The sequence below is a fragment of the Rhopalosiphum padi genome, chromosome 1 (genome assembly GCF_020882245.1).
Source record: "Rhopalosiphum padi isolate XX-2018 chromosome 1, ASM2088224v1, whole genome shotgun sequence".
Lineage (NCBI taxonomy): Eukaryota > Metazoa > Arthropoda > Insecta > Hemiptera > Aphididae > Rhopalosiphum > Rhopalosiphum padi.
Window position 1 is genome coordinate 26,188,819 of NC_083597.1, and position 13,892 is coordinate 26,202,710.

The following is a 13,892-nucleotide window of genomic DNA, read 5'->3' on the forward strand; positions in this document are numbered from 1 at the left end:
AAATTTATTTTTATTTTTTTTAAACTTCCTTTCGGCTCTCACATAAGTGACGCCATTACATATCGTTTAAATTAATTAAAAAACATTTTTCTTCATTATACTGAAACTTGAAAACTTCGATCATATAAACATAATATACAATATACCTACTATTACCTATACAGTAAGCATATTATTATATTAATATATTATTTAAATCCTGAATAACCAATAAGTATTAAAGTATATTATATGTACCTATTATATCAGGCACGTATACAAAAAAAAATTCGGAGGAGTTTACAAAATTTAGCAATACAAATTGTGCCGCAAATCGCAATATAATAAAACAATTTAATAATAAATAACAATAAAATCAGATTTGTATTTTTTGCTTTTTAGTTTTTAGTGTCATATATTATTAGAAATCACCTATGTTTGGTATTTTATATTTCTCAAATTTTATGGGAGTAATTTTTTCGTGTTTGAAAAGTTTAGTTTCTGTTTGATTGAAGTGTGTATATATGTGTCTGTTGTCTGTATAAAAATGATTAACATATTTTATATTTATTTAAGTATATATACCTGAGGTGGTCCAGTAGAAAGGCAGTGTTAATCGGCCTGATTAGAGATGGATTTGAGGAGGCTTAGCTACTCTAAAATTATTAAAATCTTCTAACTTCCCCCCTAAAAACAAAACAAAAATATGAGTATAAAAAGTTTTTGAAAATCTTAAATCAATATTGTAAATTATTTTTTATAATATAAATAGGTATAAATATTAACTAGTATATTATATACCATTTTAATTAATTAAATTATTAGATAGATACTATGGCATATATTTTATGATATTTATTTATTTGTACTTATATTATGTAGTTAATCATACCTGATTTACTCATTGTTTTAATTGCAAGCTATCTAGGAGTTTAAATGTATACCTATACTATTTGTAGAAAGTTGTCACATTAATTATATTTTATCTAATATTATATTAGTAGACAGTAGTAGTAATATAAAGTTTATAAATTTATATGGTTAAGCTCGACGGCTATAGAAAGTCTACGGTTCTTTCATAGGTCTATGGGCACACACAGTGTGAAGTTGCGAATGACAAATAGACGAAAAATGTATATGTTTACTAATTACAACATTTAAAAGATGTTTGTCTGGATATGCTTAAAAATAAAATGGTAAAGTGTGTAGTAGGAAAATATACAAAAAAAAAAAACTACTCAGTACTACTAAGTAATAGTACTACTATTACTATTGTCACACTCCACCAATCCATTTCTAATTGGTACTATTTTTAGTATTTTTGTATTATAGATTGTAAAACTTGACTAATTTTTATTTGTAATTCATTATTTTTTATTTTATTTGACAAACCAAATTTTTATCTGATCAACCTTTTATAAATAACCACAAAGAATTTGACGAAAAATCAATTAAAAAAATTTAGTTCTATATAATTTTTATTTGATAATAAATACCTACTTTTATAGTCTTATACAATTGTTTTGATTTACATGTTCTGTAATCTATGCATTTCATTTATGATATAATTCGAAGAATACGGTTACCTGTTGGTCTTAATTTGTTAATAAAAAACTTGAACTTATGTCTAATAAAATATAACATGTGATATTTAGTAAAATAATATACAAGTTTGGCTTTACTTTCATAGTTTTTTTGTCCAAGGTTTTTTATCATGATTTTTCTAAGATTTTTATGTTGTAAGCATGTGTTGTAAAATTTTCAATTTTTATTACAGTTTAAAATACATAAAATATAAATTGACAATCAATTTTTGTTAAATTCAAAAGTCTAATGGCGCTGTCTCGGTGTCCCACGGCTGCTATTGCCTTACAGCAACGGTTGGCAAAACCAGGGTCGGAAAATGGGAATTTAATGTTTCTCAAAGTAACACTGTTTGAAAATTTGTTTTGATACATTTTTTTTTTGCGTAATCTTGTCTTTTGGAAATTTTTACTTTTTAGATTAGTATAATATTAAATATTAGTTATTAAATACGAATTCACAAATTATTCGCGTTTTTGTATTTCAAACACATTAATTAATTTTATCTACATCCAATAAGACTTCGGACTTTTTAAACGCAGACTACGAAATGTATATTAAGCGATGACCACTGTAAATGATAATTTTGTTCTTTTAGACAGCTAATTTGTTATTCACTTATTATATTGTAACTGAAAAATTATTAAATTATGTAAATGTTTATGCTTTCTATATTTTGTATTACATTGTCTATATTTTACCAACAGAATATAATTTTGTTTGTGAACGTAAATATTTTGGAATGGCATCTTCGAGTCGAGGAATTCAAATTGGTTCAGCGTGGTTTCAACGTAAAATAAATCTAAGACCACAACACAGGGGCGTACATTTAGTAACTGAAGAAATTCTAAAACAAATACCTGAAATATCTCAATTTTCTGTTGGTTTATGTCACATACAAAGTAAGCATTTAAAATTTCATACACTCATTTGCCATTTTCCATAGGTACCTTAAAATTAACTTTGTGTCAGTTTAAAAGTATGGACATAACAAATAGTAATCATTAAATATTAAATACTAAAATAATAGTCAGTGTTAAGTTAAAAATAACAATATGATTGTTAATAAATAGTTGATATATTACATTTTTAATAATTTTAATATTTATAAAAATAAGATAGAGATTTTTAATTCCTTTGCCGATAATATGTATTAGGTATATACATATTAAAACTTAATTACCTTGAATAACAAGTTAATCACTTAGTTTTATATTATTTGAAAAGTTTTAAATTATGTTAATGTTGAAGGTAATTTTTATAATAATAGCCAGCAACAATATTTTTATGGAATCATAAGCATTTAAATTGTCTATTTGTTCATTATTGTACAAAAATTAAATAGAATATTTTACATTCAGTACTTGTATTCTCTTATTTTCAATACTTCACCTAATAAACTATAGCTCCTATATTTTCATACATTGTTTCACTAATTCATTTTTTTGGTTTATTAAAATAATTTTAAATAACTCATAACCACTTAAAAATGAATAATTAAATACCTAATTTTGCACTACTTATGCTTTTCTTATGTTTGATTCATTTATTTTTTTAACATTTATAGAAATCCAAAAATTCAGCAAGTTTCTATTGAGCATATTTACTTATTCTTAAAATATAAATATTCCATTTTATATGTATTATGCCTTGACTTATTGTTCCTAAATGTGGCCTATATAACTACAATAATAGAACGATGGCGATGTACATTAGAAACTCTTCGAATTACAGCAATGCTACTGTATTATTAAGTATTTACTTAAATAAACTAATTAATAATTTTTACATTTTTCAGTTTTGCATACATCAGCTAGCCTTGCCATTAATGAAAGTTGGGATCCAAATGTTCGGTAAGCATATAATATACCTAATACATATCTAATAAAAATTTTTGGAAATAAAATGGCAAGAAAAACATTTTTATAAAGTGGCTATTTTATTCAAATTGTATTTAAAACTATATTTATATATAAAATTAATTATATTAAAAAATATAATTATTTTTTTAGAGATGATATGGAGATGATGTTGAATAAAATTGTTCCAGAAGTAAGTAATGATAAAAATTAGTCGTCACTATAGTTAAGATTAGTATTAAAAGAGCACATAATACGTGCATTCTTTTTTTCAAATTGTTAATAAATGTTAATAATTTTAATCAGAACTATTCAAAAAGTATTAGTCAAAATGCAATGTATAAAAATAGATTATAGAGATAATTAGAAAATTAGAATAACCTCATAGTCATTGGGATATGCTCAAAATAATTGACTATGCCACACATGTAAAAGTTGCTTAATTTACATAATGATTTATCAACTTAAATTTTTTTTTTTTATTAGATTTACAATTGCTTAATTTATTGTGCTATAGGCTATAGACGAATCAGAATTTCAGTAAAACATTTATTATTATTTTTATATATACAATGAAACCAGAGCCATGCCGTGGGGAGGGGACATCCGTAGGAGGCATGTGTCCCAGGTGCCAAAAGAATTGAAATGCATAATGATGAATAAAATAGGGAGCGAATATTTTTAATTTTACCCTGGGTGCCAAATTTTAACAGCACGGCTTTGAGTGAAACCTGTCTTAACTCTTAACAGACACAGCCAGTAATAATTTTCACTGATATCTTGATAACAGACAACTATCTTAGTTCAGAATCAAATATTGCAAACATGTACATACATGGTGGTCTATTTCAAATATTGTGATTTTTGTTTGGACTATATTGAATTGCGATAAGCAATTACTGTGGTTGTAGAGCAGGGGTCGCCAACCAGTCGATCGTTAAAAAATTAATTTTACCATTATCGGTCGATCGCGTAATAAATAATCGGTTAATGTTGACTGCTATATTGTATTCTAGGAATTTACCATAATGCCTCGGCTACAATAAATAGTCAGAATTATTGTCAGTTTCAGTTTTTAACTCGACTGTCAATTTATTAGTCGTCACTGCAAGTGTGCACCTTTTTTCAGACCTTTTTTTTTTTTTTTGCTCATAAAACAAATCTCTTCCTAAAGACCTAAATTCTCCTAGATGTCGATCACCTAGGACTAAAAATTTCAAATGTAGCTCACTTGTTTGAAAAGGTTGGCGACCCCTGTTGTAGAGGAATACAGCAAATATTACTTTTATAAGATTTTAAATATCTCAAAAAACTACTCTTTAGGAAAATTCTAGTTCCACTTATTTAGTGGATAAAAACATATCTCATGTGTATTACAACAGTTTGAAATATACTTTAAAGGTAGATTAATTATTGTGTAAAATGAGTAACTTAAAGTATAATATAGCAATCCTGGTCCGATGATGTCTCGCATTTTTTTTCAATTTCTTTTAAAGACAACATTGAATAATGTGACCAGTTCCTATTTCATTTTTTTTAAAATTGAACATTCTATCAAACTTAAGAGAAACATGGACACTCAACCATTATTTAAAAAGGAATTTGAGATGAATATAGACTTACAGCAATAGTTGTACATTTATAATCATGAATTTTTTTAAATAATTGTATAATTCTACATTTATCTACTACTATAAATTATATACAATGTGTTTGTTTTTTAGGGTTTACCTTATCGACATTCGTGTGAAGGACCAGATGACATGGTAAATGAATTACTTAAAAAAACAAAATTATTTATTTAAAATTATAAAAGTCTTAAATAGTAAACAGTTTTTTAATTTTATTAAAATACTCAATAAATTTTAATTATTATTTTTAGCCAGCCCATGTAAAAGCATGTTTTCTTGGTTCATCAATAACAGTGCCCATCACTGAAGGAAAATTGAATCTTGGCACATGGCAAGGTATTTGGCTGTGTGAACATCGAAATCAAGCTGGTAGTCGAAAGCTAGTGATTACATTAAATGGATCACCAAATTCATCTGCAGGTGATTGTAACCGGTCACCAATGTCTCCGTCCTCGCCTATGGCTTCATTAAGCAGTTAGGCATATTAAATATACTCACAAAAAGATGTTATTTATAGACATCACAGCCAACATTTAATTAGATACAACTGTTTGCCGCTGCCTCTAGTCAAATGTATTATAAGCACTTTTATAACAAATGTTATTGTACCCCATTATTAGTTTATTTAATATTTCAATCAAGTTAAGTGCATTATGAAAAGTAACAACACATTCCAGAAAAAAAAAAAATATATAATATAAATTCGATTATTTATAATATATTAAAAGATACAAATTTAATAAATAGTGAAAATACATAAATGACATATTGTTACCTTTTAAAATATTTAATAATAATTACCATTTTTAAAATAAGTCACGCTTACAATTCTGCAAAAATGAATATAGGACATTTTGAAAAGTTGACACAAAATATTAATTCAATAATTTCTTAAATGTTAATTTAAATATATATATATATTTATATTTTTTTTTGTTAGTCGTGATTTAATTTAATTTTATATTCATTTTCAAAATTTGTTTTTTCAATTATAGATGTAATAATGTTACAAACTTGATTAATATAAAGCAGGTTTAATATCTTACAGTGACAGTATGATGCATTGTATAATAATTTTTGTACAAAAATTAAATTATGGTATTCTATAAATGTTGTAACATACATTTGATAACTAAATTATTTTAAACGTCCGTTTTTAGATAAATATTAATATCTTGATTACAATTTAAAAAAATTGCTTATTTAAAAAATATATTTGAAAAAAAATTTTTAAATCAAATTGTAAACGTTTTGTTTTTTTGTATAATATTTATCACAGAATAGTCAAATGGTAACCTACTAAAAGCCAAATAGTTGCTTGTTTATTATATAATAAATACAACAATGTAAAATAGTGAACAAACAACAAAAACAATTAAAAAAAAATGTTTATACAAAGAAAACACGTGAAATAAATAATTTAAACTTACATTAATATGTTCCCAAATTTTAAGTTTTACTTCCCGTGTACAACAAAAACTAAAAATACGTTTAAGCTAGATAAATTGTAACTGCAAATAATTGCTTTTTTATATCAAAAATATTAGTACACAACATTATTATAATTAATTAATGTTAAATTAAAAATTAAAAAAATAAACATTTCAAATAGTGGATAATAATGATGATAATATAAAAAATTATAAATAATAAATAATAATTATTACAATAATATTTTAGAGTAATTAGAAAATAACCATTAAATTAACCAAAATAAACATGACAGTTAAATTTATCTGTAATAGTGATATAATCAGAATCATAAATTATTTGAATTTAATCTAATTAATTATTATTGGAATTAATTAATGTCGCAACTAGGATTTATGAGCTCAAAAACAATAGAGACTACAACTATTATATAATAAAATTACAATAAGGCGACTAAGCTTTAAATTTCATTCCTATTTAGGTTGTATAAACTGTTGTTCCCTTCCTCATACCAATCAATTAAGGCACTGATTTTAATTAAAGGTAATTTTGTTTGTGTGTTATTGTATTTAACAATCAGTATAACAATGTAATAAGTGTTTTTGGAAAATCATGTATTTTATCATAATACCAGAATTAAATATAATATATTTAAAGAATAAATTAAAAATAGAGAGATGTTAAATCTTTGGAACATGTTTTTAAATACTAATAGGAACACAACAACTTTATAAATTTAAATTTCCTTATTTTTTTCTATCTTTTTTTTCTTGTGGTATCGCCTCATGTGGGTGAACCGTTTGTACGATACTTTTCTATCTATTTCCTCAATAATAAATAAAATTGTTAATAATATTGTTCTAATACTTATTTAATTTAACCTAATATTTATATGCAATTATTTTATCAAACAGATTTATAAAAAATAATGTGTTTGTTAATTAAATTTAAAATTAAAATGTTGAAAATAAGCTCCTTTAAAAGAATCAGTTTCAATAGTTTTTTATTTATGCCAAAATAAATATTAATTAATTTGAATAATTTTTAAAGCACCATATTATTTTCATAAACTTAAAATTTTCAATAGAATAATTTAATACATATATATTTTTTAAAACAGTTAATATAATACCTGTTATGATATATCATTGAATTGAAGAAATAAGCTCGATATGTTAACAGCAGACAAAATAATCATTGTGTTGTATTTTTTTGTTTGTCAATAGTTGTGAGATCAATTACCGATTTTGATTTTTTGACAGTATAATCATCCTAAGTAATAATAAAAAAAAAAAATAATAATTTAACATATAAGCTATTATTATTTATTGATAAATGTAATGAATTGAAATATTTGTATTTAAATTTTATAACTTCTATAACTTGCATACATTTACTTAACTGCATAATGAATTTTTTTAATTTTATAAATTAAAATTCAGAGTTGTTCAGCTATATATATATTTTGTAGTATTATAGGGTGTATACTCTTTTGGGGAAGAGTCTTAATAAACTGAAATACTTAGTTTCAATATAAAATAAATACAATTAGCCATGATAGAGGTAGATCAATATCATAAAAAATGTATGAAATTTTGAAATCATAATACAAAAGTGAAGTGGAGTGATCTGTTATGGCAAAAATAACTCTTGGTGGAGCTGAATAAAAAATAAGTAATAATGCTAAAAAATTGATAATTCTAAATAATTAAGGTTGTTATGGAATCAAAAGGCTGATCATTGATTATTTATAATATAATAAATATACATGAGTCAGAAATAAAAATAAGAAGTCTTAGGCTAACGAGATGAAATCATTGGTGTTTTACCACCAGTTGTGGTCCAGACTAAATTTACAAGGGGGGGCCAACAGCCAATACTATGTACGTATCATATTTTATCGGCTGCCAAAAACAGACATCCTAAAATTTACCTGTGTGGAGTCTCCTTGGATCCACGTCTGTTAACCACTTAGTTTGTTGTCTATTTATGTTATACACTAAGGTCACAACTGTGTTTGGTTATTATTGTTAATTATGATTTAAAATATCACATTTTAATTATTTAATTGTTTTAAAAAGATTAACATTACATTTTTAAATTTGACAGTGGACAAAGAACAAGAGTTTCAGTCTGAATAAAAATGCAGTAAAATTATAAATTTTTCAATTATCAGTAAACTTACATTTATTTTCAAACTTTCACACATTTTTTCTGGCATAGATTGTGTAGTAATTAATTGCAGTTTGGCTGATTCATCTACATTAACTCCAATATGCATTAAAATCTCTGTCAGTTTTTGCGGATACTCAAAGTGTCCTGCAAATTAACAATATAATAATAACTAGACATTTTATTGAAATAGATTTGTGTATCATTAAAACAGAGTAAGCAGAGCTCTGGTAAGCAGAGCCGTGCCGTCATAATTTGGCGCCCATAGCAAAATTAAATTAATTTGCGCCCCTTCAATAACTAACCAACTTTTTTGACGTCCCCTTAAAATTTGCGCCCAGGCCCCCCTACGGCACTGGTGGTAAGAATTAATTTTATTTTTATTTAAAAATTAATTATTACCTGAAACAATATCAGTCAAATCAATATTTTCTATTCTATCATTAACTGATTGAACAGCCTGAAGACCAGCAACTCCATTAGCGTGCATAGAAAGTGTTCTATACAAGAATTTCAGGAACCAATCACTTCTACAATTTGTTTATTTATTTCAAAATAAATTAATAAATATAATATTATTTATTATACAATTATAATATCTACTAAATAAGTTGATTAATTGTACCTGCAATATGCATTTACTACTCTTCCAGCTACAATTTCAGTAATTTTATTCCAGTCTGAAGAATTTCTAGTACACGGAGTGCCTATTAGGATAGCGTCTTGAACAATACCTTGACATTTTTCTCTTTGGGACATTTCCTAAAATATAATAAATCAGTAAATCTCATACTATATTATTTTATAACAAACACATACTCGTAAACAATAATAGATAACTCGAGCTCCGAGGCTATAACCAATCAATGTAACTGGACGATTACCATGACTATGTGTCAGTAGAGTTTCAGCTAATTGTTTTCCAACTTGTGCTGAACGTCGACAGCACACACCCCATGGATTATCAATGACAGAGGCCAATCCCAAAAGTCCAGCAGGCCATGCAATAGCTGCCATCAGGCCTGAGAGCACAGTATACTTCAGAGATTCTTGAACTGCTACAGAAACAGCAAAACTAAAGAAGTATTCCATAGCTTTTCCAAATTCCAATAGATAAGAAGATTCATATCGTAAATAATACTGTTCTGGGCTGTCCTAAAAAAGTAAGTTGAATTTATGTATGAATTAAAATGTAATAAGTTACAGATAACCATAAAAAGATATTTATGATTCTGAATTATACGTAAATAGGTACTTGAAATATAATAGCAAATAAAATTATTTCTGAAATACTTTTTATAGAATGCTATTTATAAGTTTTTAAATTCTGAACAGCAAAATAGATATTATTTATAATGAATAAGTAATTTATTAAGTTGTTATGTTAAAAAGTTTTAAAATATATTTTTTAAAGAATTAAAGTACTTCCTTTTTACATCTGCTGTGAATACACATATAGAATTTTGTTTTCGGAGAGAGTTGTGCTAATATTTTATTTCTCAAAATTACATCTTAACGTCTAACGATAGAAAAGGAATTTTATAAAAATACATTTTCATGATGGAAAGTATTTGTAGGATGTAGGATGGCCCCCTTACTCTTATACTCAAACAAACTGCTATTAAAGCTAATGATATGATACCTAATATTATTATTAAAGGACATCACAACACTAAATTTTTATTTTTTTAATTTTAAATTTATTGGTGTATTAATTGTAGTCAACACAATTAAAGACATTTTGGTAAAAATCCAAAGTTAAAAAAATGATAATTCAACGAGATAATGGGAGTTGATGAATAGCCGCGTGACGTCATAGACCCGATTATTGAGCAACACTTTTCCACGTTAAACATACGCCACCATTCTGACAACGGCTCTATGACGTCACATGCATATTTTCAAATGCCTGTATCTCATTGAATAATTAGTGTTTAAGTGTGAGACCCACACCATAGTTCTTAGATAATAACATACTTTAAATCTAAGCAAACTTGTTTTTTAGTGTTTTGATGTCCTTTAATAATAAATGCATAAAATAAAATAGATTTATACTCGAAGATTTTCCCATGGTTTAATATAGCTGGTTTCTTTATCATCATTTAACCATCCAGATATAACAATAGTAATATGTAAGTGAATATCTCCAGTTTCTGCATCTGTAGACAATTTACGAAATTGAAACTCTTCAATGTCGCCAACTCTTTTATGCATTTTATATCCTAAAAATATATAGTTTTAGTATACTTATTAAACCTATTAATTATTGTATGTTATTTATTTATAATTACCAGTTAAACTTGCTCCTGCAACACCAAAAAGTGATCCAACAATAGCTGTACCACCAACTGATCCTATAACTCCAACAATAGATGTTCCTAAGACACTAGATAGTCCTGCGCCAATAAGAGGAGCAGCCAATCCACCAGTTAAACCAAGGAGAATTCCACCACCAACAGATGCTAATCCAATTAATGCAAAACGTTTAGTCTTTGATACACGAATACGACGAGCAGCATCAGCTTGTTCTTGTCTTAATTTGAAAATAGGCATTAAGAGAGTAAATTTTATGAGAATAAATAAAAGAAAAATCAATAAATAAGTTGAAATAATTCTTACTCAGTTTGAACTGGCAAAAAATTTGATAAACAATTTACAACGTTTAACTCAAAATTATCTACTGTACTTAAATCAAGATCAAACACACGAGTAACGTATAGTATAAGAACTCTCCAACGAGCATCATAGGTACCTAAAAAATAATGATTTAAAAATGTATTATTAATATCATTAAATTAAATTAATATGTAGAAAAAAATTACGATTTTTATGAAAGAGAAACAAAATTAATTACATTTTTAATTTATTTATGTCATATTATTTATATAAATTTATTATAGAAAAAAATCGCTATTTTTTTTTGTTGAGAATTAAAACATTTTATTTTCAAATTTTTATGTCAATAACAATACACTAGTAACTAGATACTTACTTACTCTAAATCCTTTTGTTTGCACATTAAAATATTTTATTTAATAGTTATAATTGTTTTATAAAAAATAGGTTATAATAATTTTAAAAAATGTATAAAAGAAAATTAACTTTACCATTTGAAATGGCCAGTAAAAGAAGGTCTTGTACAATAATCATCATGCCTTCTTTCAGTACTTCTTCTTTTTTAAGAGCTCTAACATATACTTTGGCATCTAAGGGAAGTTCACAATTTGCCATCTCTCGCATAGTAGGTAGTTGTAACATTAGCTTTAAATGATTACATAGTATACGTAAACAGTCCAATTTAAAATCTACATGTGCAGGATATTTATATAGGCAGCTTAATGAAGTTGCACATAAGGCACAATATGAAAAACGACCCGTTTGTGATAGACATTCAGCAAGGTTTTTTGTGTTCAAAGACTCTGTAATTCAAAATAAATTAACAATTAATATGCATTTTATAAACTATTAAATAAAATTATGTTTTCCTAGATTTAAGGCTTAAGCAGTAAGTTGCAATTGTAAACTTTCACAACCAGTATCTGTTGTATTATTTTAGAAAACGAAAACGCACTATTTTGCGCAGTTGCATTTGCCTTAAACATTATGTAAAATTCCGTGTAAATTTATAATTAACATGAAGTACAAATTAAAAATTGCTCCGGTTAACTTAACTAAAACTTTTTTTGTAATGTTAACTATAATATTGTACAATTTACTGAAATAAAATAAGCAACATGGCATTTGAAAATATTTCAAGTCAGAAATAATTCTTGAATTATAATAAGTGAAAATACTTATGCACTTAAATTTGCTTGATACACTTGTCACAAATAGTATGCTAAATACAAATTGAATATCAATTGAAACAGGTATGATCTACTAACCATATGTATATGGGTATGCCATAGCATATAACGGTATTCTACCTATATTAATTAAACAAAAATATCAATAATAATAACTGCTATTATTTATTATATTAAATAAAAAATTGTATATCAAGTTTTTTTTATTTTATTATAAGCCAATTCTAATAACAATTAAGTTAAACAATATTTAATGCCCAAATAATATTAGTATCAGCAAAAAATTATTATATTTTAATAAAAATATAGGTGCAACACGAGAGAAAATTAATAATATGAATGTATAAATTATAATTTTAAGCATTTATATTTTTACACAAAACATTTTGTTTTGATAAAACGTACCAATATTATTTTAGTTGTACATAAACAACCATATGTGGGATGAGTACAATCAATAGGGCAATTTTAAAAATACACCTGCCATTTAAAAATGCCTAATATTTACATAATATTTGCATGATCTAAATGTTTTAATCATTAGAAATTCTATGAAGTTAATAGAAGTAGTGGTAATAGTAGTATGTAGTCTTTTCTTTAATCACAAATCTATTTCTTTGTTTACCTTTAATATGCTGAGAAGCTTTGTCATATTTGTCCATTGTATTAGTATTAACTAGTTAACATAATAATAACAGTAAAGAGGTAGCCGTGACTGTGTTAGACAGATGTTAAGTCGAAACAAACAATTTACATATCTAGAAAATTAACATACGAGTATACGACAGAACGGAAAATTAGTGTCAGTGATTACTGCGTAGATTAGTGAGTGAGTAGAAAGTAAAGGTTACTCAATACTCAGCAGACTTCTGAGTAGGTACTTAAATACCGCAGATAAACAAGTAATAAGCACGCTGACTTGCTGACTAGCGAAGTAGCGACGTTCAACTGTTGTCACTTGTCTCAGAATATCAGACAAGGAGAAGAGTTTGTTTATATTATTTATTTCCGCAGTCCCGAAGACTCACGGCGACAACCGAATAATTTTGAACCTTGAATTTTCACGATGACTGTGATAAGAGTGATAACTAATAAATAATAATATTAATTTGAAAACATCATAAAATATGTGGGTGTGTATGGTCGTTGGTGGGTGGTGAAATACACGGAAGACAATCTCGTCGCAGATACAATTTTATCGGCTTCGACCAATACGATGGGTGTGGACCAAATATTATTATATTATTTACACTACTATGGCAAAATTTAGTACCTACTGGCTACTACCTTATAGTAAACTAGTTATTTACTACTTCCATTGAATAATTAATAGTACTAATAGTAGTGCCTGCAATGTATAGTATGCGATGGGTATTTTTTTATCACAATCACACTCACGGAGTAGTAGGTTCAGTATATACTATATAGGA

General features: G+C 26.0%; 2 protein-coding genes across 8 annotated transcripts; one reads left to right on the forward strand and one right to left on the reverse strand.

Moving 5' to 3' along the window:
• The first annotated feature begins 1,942 nt into the window (after nucleotides 1-1,942).
• Nucleotides 1,943-6,293, forward strand: LOC132917298 (UPF0047 protein YjbQ). 2 transcript variants are annotated; one of them, XM_060977979.1, is made up of 6 exons: nucleotides 1,943-2,191; nucleotides 2,271-2,465; nucleotides 3,362-3,416; nucleotides 3,576-3,615; nucleotides 5,147-5,188; nucleotides 5,305-6,293. In XM_060977979.1, exons 2-6 carry the CDS (start codon nucleotides 2,306-2,308, stop codon nucleotides 5,530-5,532), a joined length of 525 nt encoding a protein of 174 aa, XP_060833962.1. In that variant the 5' UTR covers nucleotides 1,943-2,191; nucleotides 2,271-2,305; the 3' UTR covers nucleotides 5,533-6,293. The 2 variants fall into 2 exon arrangements, with proteins under 2 accessions (XP_060833962.1, XP_060833961.1); XM_060977978.1 differs by having other exon boundaries at nucleotides 1,944-2,136.
• LOC132917297 (transmembrane and coiled-coil domain-containing protein 4-like) lies at nucleotides 5,747-13,663 on the reverse strand. Of its 6 annotated transcripts, none has more exons than XR_009660267.1 (12): nucleotides 13,088-13,663; nucleotides 11,764-12,075; nucleotides 11,649-11,660; nucleotides 11,276-11,408; nucleotides 10,948-11,189; nucleotides 10,712-10,878; nucleotides 9,476-9,811; nucleotides 9,282-9,418; nucleotides 9,059-9,186; nucleotides 8,670-8,803; nucleotides 7,617-7,756; nucleotides 5,747-6,532 (listed from the first exon to the last, which is right to left on the reverse strand). XR_009660267.1 is itself a non-coding variant. In XM_060977974.1 (11 exons), the coding sequence occupies exons 1-11, from the start codon at nucleotides 13,122-13,124 to the stop codon at nucleotides 7,679-7,681; spliced, it is 1,716 nt and encodes a 571-aa protein (XP_060833957.1). In that variant the 5' UTR covers nucleotides 13,125-13,663; the 3' UTR covers nucleotides 5,747-7,678. The 6 variants fall into 6 exon arrangements, 3 of the variants coding, with proteins under 3 accessions (XP_060833957.1, XP_060833960.1, XP_060833958.1); XR_009660266.1 differs by having other exon boundaries at nucleotides 5,747-7,303; XR_009660265.1 differs by having other exon boundaries at nucleotides 5,747-7,310.
• Nucleotides 13,664-13,892: the final 229 nt, after the last annotated feature.

Bases quoted from the DNA above. Each gene is read 5' to 3' on its own strand.
- LOC132917298 (XM_060977979.1), top strand. From the start codon at position 2,306: ATGGCATCTTCGAGTCGAGGAATTCAAATTGGTTCAGCGTGGTTTCAA. The intron at 3,417-3,575 runs GTAAGCATATAA...TTATTTTTTTAG, and splicing joins AGTTGGGATCCAAATGTTCG to AGATGATATGGAGATGATGT. The intron at 5,189-5,304 runs GTAAATGAATTA...TATTATTTTTAG, and splicing joins GTGAAGGACCAGATGACATG to CCAGCCCATGTAAAAGCATG.
- LOC132917297 (XM_060977974.1), bottom strand. From the start codon at position 13,124: ATGGACAAATATGACAAAGCTTCTCAGCATATTAAAG. The intron at 10,879-10,947 runs GTAATTATAAAT...ATATATTTTTAG, and splicing joins TGCAGGAGCAAGTTTAACTG to GATATAAAATGCATAAAAGA. The intron at 7,757-8,669 runs GTAAGTTTACTG...ATTATTACTTAG, and splicing joins GTGAAAGTTTGAAAATAAAT to GATGATTATACTGTCAAAAA.